Source organism: Cryptomeria japonica, chromosome 10, assembly GCF_030272615.1.
Source record: "Cryptomeria japonica chromosome 10, Sugi_1.0, whole genome shotgun sequence".
NCBI lineage: Eukaryota > Viridiplantae > Streptophyta > Pinopsida > Cupressales > Cupressaceae > Cryptomeria > Cryptomeria japonica.
Genome location: NC_081414.1, coordinates 23510117 through 23516536, shown reverse-complemented (window position 1 = coordinate 23516536; position 6420 = coordinate 23510117). Strand labels below are relative to the sequence as shown.

The 6420-nt window shown below is 38.9% G+C and overlaps 1 protein-coding gene across 1 annotated transcript; it reads right to left on the bottom strand.

Moving 5' to 3' along the window:
• Nucleotides 1-447: 447 nt before the first annotated feature.
• On the bottom strand, nucleotides 448-2457 carry LOC131076743 (uncharacterized). Its single transcript, XM_058014057.2, has one exon. The coding sequence runs from the start codon at nucleotides 2306-2308 to the stop codon at nucleotides 812-814; it is 1497 nt and encodes a 498-aa protein (XP_057870040.2). The 5' UTR covers nucleotides 2309-2457; the 3' UTR covers nucleotides 448-811.
• Nucleotides 2458-6420: the final 3963 nt, after the last annotated feature.

Sequence of the window (6420 nt, the reverse complement as noted above, 5' to 3'; positions counted from 1 at the left end):
CTAGAGGGATTATAATGTTTTTCATTAGGATTTGTGTTGGACACATTTGAAAACAGAGTTCAATCACCTCCTAATTTTCAAGATTATCCACATGCTCAACTTTCTCCTTCTATGTTGGCTCATGGTTGAGAGGGACATTTGGCAAAACTATTGAGAAAAATAGAAACATGATTCAATAAAAATTGCACCATATTTTATTAAAATAAATTAATTTTTGAAATTTCATTTGAATTTATGATATGAATATATGTTCTTCAATTGAAGCTTTTTTTTAAAAATCATTTCTATCTTGAAAAAATTTATGAAAAAGATCAAGAATTGATTTCTTTTAAATTTCTTTTACAAATAAATAAAACCTTGATCATGATATCTATCTGTATCTCTTACATAATTTTTTTTAAAGATAAATATACTAATTTTATCTATTATTGTTTGGAATTTCCCCACTAAAAATACAAACCAAAAATATGAAAATCCTGGTTAAAACGCACAATTAACGTTGATCTTTTGAAAGCCAACTATGCAGATCTTAGGTTTTCTGCGTTAAAAATTATCTTTAAATATATACGACCAGATAGTTTTCAGTAGAAATCTGTAGATACAAATTTTTGAAGCCAGCTCTGGTGAGGGAAAGATACCCAGAGTCCTAAAAAAGGAGACGAGGGCGATCACCTAGGAAAGATCTACGCCCCATCACTGATCTCCCCTCGGTGAATCTGGATGTTTTCCAAAAAAGCCTGTTTATAAACTATACCTTATGCGCAGAGCAGAGCTCATTTTTACTGCACAGATGTCATCAGGCATCTTGTCATCATGAGTCGGGGCAATCGAATGACAATGGATACTGACAGTAGGACTCATTTTTCAAGCAGAGAAAGAGGCGTTCATAAGCGGAAGCCATCTTGGAGGCAGTGAACATGCGGGCGGCATAAACTCTGCAACTGCGCCCTTTCCTCCGGAGCTCGTGTGGACCATCGCCAATAACGGCCTGGATCTCCTTTATCAGGGACCCCACGTTCGGATGAAAAGTGTACCCGAAATCGGGGCTCACAATAACGCTTCTGGTGATGCTGGGAAAACGGCTGGCGAGCAGAGGCTTCCCGCATTGCATGGCCTCCAGAAGGGTAAGATCGAGGCCTTGAGGCCGCAGCGTCGGATTCAAAAACACATCCAACGCATTGTAAAAAGCCGCCAAGCGTGCAGGATTCATGGCGCCCACCACAACCGCATTGGGCGCAAACTCCTTATACCTCTCCTCCCATGGACCTGCGCCCGCAATCACCAAGTACACGCCTTTGTAAGCTTTTCTGATCTCGGAAAACGCCTGGAAAAGAACTGGATGCCCTTTATCTTTAACCAGTCTTCCCGCAACACCCATCACCAGAGTTGCGTTGGAGGGCACGCCGAATTCGGCCCGGAAGGCGGCTCCCAGGGCCGGATCCGGCCTGAATTTGTGCTCGTCGACGCCATTGAGAATAATGTGAACGTTTTCCGAGGGAATCTGGTATATGTTCCGGAGGACCTCGCCGGCGTAGTCGCTGATGGGGACATGGTGTTTATAACTGGGGAAAAATCTGATCTCGTCGAGAAGTCTCGGGAGGCGCTCGCCCATGGAGTGCTCTATTTCCGCCGACCGGCTCTCCCCGGGCTTTCTGAGAAGGTCCTGAATGAGCTCCGAGTGCAGAGCCTCGTACCCGATTCCGTGCCACGTGGCCGCGAGGTTGGGGACTTCCTTGGCTCTGTAGTGGGGCAACGCTACGCTCTCTGAGTGAACGACGTCCACGTGGCCGACTCTCGCCAGGTTCTCCCACGCTGCCGAGCAATTCAGCCGCCCCAAATTGTTCTGCACAAAATGGACGTGCAGGCCCCCTTGAACCATATCCTTTTTGCCGGAAATGCTCCCGTCGGCGGGGACTGTGTACACGTGGATTTCGTGGCCCCTGCGGGCGAGAGCCGTGTGTAATGTCAGAGCGTGACGCTCCATTCCCCCCGGCGCTCCTCCGACGGGCCACTTCTTTGAGAACACCGCCACACGCAGCTTTTCCGGGGGCGATCCAAAGCAGAGTCCATTCCAGGCTACATCGAGTGTTCTCAGATCTCCCGTCCACACATTTTCCGGTTGCCCATATCTCATCACAGAAGAATATGAATTGATCTTGCAAGGCCCATTTGTTCTGAGCTCGTTCATGACGTATATGAAACCAGAGAAGAGAATCGCCATGGGAATCCAGAAATAATATCGAGCAGACCTGCAGAAGAAGGCATCGTTGCCGAGTTTTTTCCCTTTGCTTCCTCCTCTCAGACCCATCGAGAGTAAAGCCGAGGATATCTTTGGGTTTGCATCGTTCAAAATTCCCACATTTATTCACGTTGCTTTGACCTGGAACTGTCGAAACAAAAGGAAGAAAAGCGGGCTTTTCGTGGGCCGCGGACTGTGGGCATATTTCTGTTTCAAAATATGTAGTCCACGGATTCGACGGTTTCTGATCGTGCGTTAAACTTGAGGCTTACGCGTCTCCATGTTATATATTGGATGGACCCTCCCTCCTTTTACCTTTGCCCAGCACCGTAATTAATAACATTGGGCAGGGAGCCAAACTTCTCCACCTTGAGATACAAGTGGATTCCAAATACGGGAATGAAATAATGTATTCCTTTACAGTTAGTTTTTATGGGCCACTTTTAGCACGCCTTTCTGCACATTGGGATTTTGATATTCGCTCTAGCTAGCCCATTACTTATAAATAAATTTGTATAAATCCCATGAGTCAGTTGTAAGGTATCTAACTTGCATTCTTTTGTAAGATTTTAGAGAATAGAAGATTCCATATGCCCACCCAAGTCAACCAACCTTGCAAACACGTTGCGAGCATGATGCCACCTTCGTATTTTATAAGTGCACGTCCGTTCGCGAGGAGTGGTCAAATATGGCGGAATTTGCTGTAGTTTATTTTTGTTTCAGGTCCCTTCTGATTCACAATTTATATAATTATTTTTCCATGGGCCTTCTTAATGAAGCATATGACTGAGTGGATAGTCAATTGATTTTAATTAGTGTAAGCTTCTAGTCAGAAACAAGTTTCACTTCAACAAACCACAAAACTTTATCACAAAACAGGGAAATGTTTTTAGATAAATGTAAAATTTTATGACAGAAAAGTCGAAGTTTATCTATACATTCGAAGAATTATATCAAATGTTTATCTCTAATCCTTAGACTTTTTGATATTTAACTTGTTTTTTTAATCACAGATGTAAGGATACTCCTAATGTGATGCCAGATATTGATATAATCAGTGACACTAGAAAAATATTACAAAAATATTGAACATTTATGCATTCCTCGCTACTTTTAGCACGCCTCTTGTACATTGGGATTTCCATTAGATTATAAATAAATTTATATAAATCTCAGGAGTCACTAGTTGTGTGGCATTCAACTTATATTTTTTTTAAAGAAGACTCCATGTGCCCACCCATTCATTGCAAGACCATATAGCGATCCTTTAGCTTCCCAAGTCAACCTTGCAAGCAACAAGCAACAAGCAACAAGCAATATGAAACTTTAAAATATGTAAAAGAACGCAACGATCGTATTTTATATGTGCACTTCTGCTAGCAATGAATGGTCAAATATGACGGAATTTTCTGTTCTGCTTGACAATTTATACAATTATTTTTCCTGACTTTCTTAATCAGTCATATGGCTCTTAGTGGAAAGCCAATTGAATTTAACTGCTTTATTATAGTAGATATATTTCTACAATCAATGGGCACACTGATGTTTTTTTATAAACCAGTTTTGGTCTATTTTATAATTATGCCCCACAAACACACATATATATATATATATATTTCAAATTGAAAGTGGGATTTAATTTAATTTATTTTTTATTTTTTTGTTGTTGTGTATGAAGCTCTTTTTTCCAATGACTCAAAAAGGCTCTTCTAATTGACAAAAGAGGTATGGGTATGTAAGGTGGAGGGCTTGTTATGTAAGTTGGTTTGTATTGGAAAGGCAGTTTTTAAACAAAAGCTTGACTTCAAGTTGGTTAAGATGTAATGTTAATTTGGATATTTATTTAATGGAAGTCAATTTCTTTAGTAATAGATTTATTTAATGGAAGTCAATTTTTTTAGTAATAAATTCAAAAAGTGTCTAGTGTACAATATTAGAGTGGAGCAATAAACTTGGAAGTGTCTAATGAATACTTGTTTAATGGAAGTCATTTTTTTTAGCATGCACAGATTCAATGTAAGATTCTAAGGAGAAAGATATAAAAGTGTTAACACTCAAAGTTGAGTCTTGCTCACTATATTATATGATTTTTCATTTTTATTCTTTTCTTACTAATGTCGACTTGACTTCTCACAATTAATTGGATTATATGCTTCGACAAGCATTAGTAGGTTTTTCAGTTCATGCATATCCTCTTTGGATTTGATGGTAGGGTTTTAAATTTATGTTTAAACAAAGACAATGATGGGAAACATATGAGATTTATCTAAGTAATGTCATCTAAACATACCTCCACAAAAATGATTGCCAAAGAAAGAAACAAAATGTAACCAAATCCTTATAGAGGGTCAACAAAGAAGCACAACACATGGTATTTAGTGAACAGTCATGTAATGTCTCAAGTCTTCTTAGCAAAGTTTAATTTGTAAAATTATTGAATTCTACTAAAATGCTTAAGTTAGCAATAGTGCTATGTAATCGAATGACACGCCTAATACATTAGAACCTCTTTATCTATGTGTGTCATGCTACCTTCTTATTTGATAGTTATTGTTACTTTTAATATCTAATTAGTAAATAATACTAATAGATAAATAAACCAATGACATTTTAGAAATAATAACATGTAAAACACATTAATAGTAAAGAGTTAATAAAAAAAGAAAAATACCATTTTGGGGTATTATGGAGGGGTTATTACATGTGGTATCAAAGCAAGATTCAAAAACTAGGCCTTATGCCTATTTGTCATTTTGAATTAATGTTTCTCTATGTGTTACCCTCGGGGTTTAAGCTTCTTAGGTTTAGATGTTCCCGAGTGAGCCTTTTATTTTAAAACCTAAAGCCTATTATGTTTCTTCATTACCTTTTTACTTAAACTTGAGGATCTTTTCCATCTTCGGAAAGGACCATGTTCCTTTCCCTAGGCGTTATTTCTTCTGCCAGCCTTTTAATTTTTCCTAGAGACTATGTCTTTTCCATAATGGTCAGGTCCCCATTTAATATTTATGCGGGCATTTATTTTCCCTAAGTTCGGCCTTAATGTTTCGGCTTATATCCCCATGTTTAAAGAATCGAGCAACCATTCCTAATAACTTTGATTCAAGAGAGGAGATCAAACAAATACCTTGTTTTCTCCGTGCTGCTAGGGTTTCCGATTGCTCTCTTGCTTGCACACCCAATTCGCTTTTCTTTACTTCCAATCCGATCCAACTTCTCACTCCATTGTTCAAAATTTGTTCACAATTTGTTGGGAATGCTCTGTTTCGCTCTGCAACTGCTCACGAAATGCTCTTTGAATGCAATAGGGTATAAATGACTTAGCGAAACTGCTTTTTATTAACTTTACCCATTGCATTTATTGCACTACTAATAGGGTGAAAAACCCTAATTACCACTTAATAATCTTGCCTTTACCGATAGGTGTATTAACCGATTGATCAATTGATAGCAATATATAAATTCTCATATTCCAACTCAAAATCCAAAATTTACTTATTATACTTTCTTCAAGGGGTCCGAAAATGGATTTACCGATATGATCCCCCTAAGCTTGTTGAGAAGCTTAGTTTGTCGGTGTGGGATTCTCCCCACTAGGTGAAGTATTAGCATCCTCTGATGCTTTGTCATCGCTTTTCTTCTTCCAGATCCTATTCATCTCGGTTCTGGTTTCTTCAATATCAACTGTCTTCTTCCCTTTTTGGTCTGCAGAGTGACTTATCGGTTGGTTTTTCTTTGTTCTGCAAAACTTGGCAATGTGTCCCGATTTATGACAATGATAGCAAGCCATTCCAGATGCTCTCCAAGCTACTGCATTGCCTCTACTCATTCTTCTTTTGCAGTTCATAGCCACATGTCAAAAGTTGTTACAAATTGAGCAAGTCACATTGACTCTCTTTTCCATCTCATAAGGACTAGACCGGTTAACATAGGTGTAACGTCATAAATTGTACGCACTTGCTAAAGCAGTACAATTTAACACCTAGTTTAGCACCCGCCTTGGCGCAGTTGCATTTTGCATTGCATTTCCCCTTTAGCACTTAATTAATCAAATTAATTAGGTCTAAAGGTTCTATTTCATCATCTTCCACATCACAAAGTCGGGCCCTTTCATTAAAGTGTGCCCCTTTCATTTTATTCCTCCAATACATCACTTAATCAAAAACCCTAATTAGGCCCTA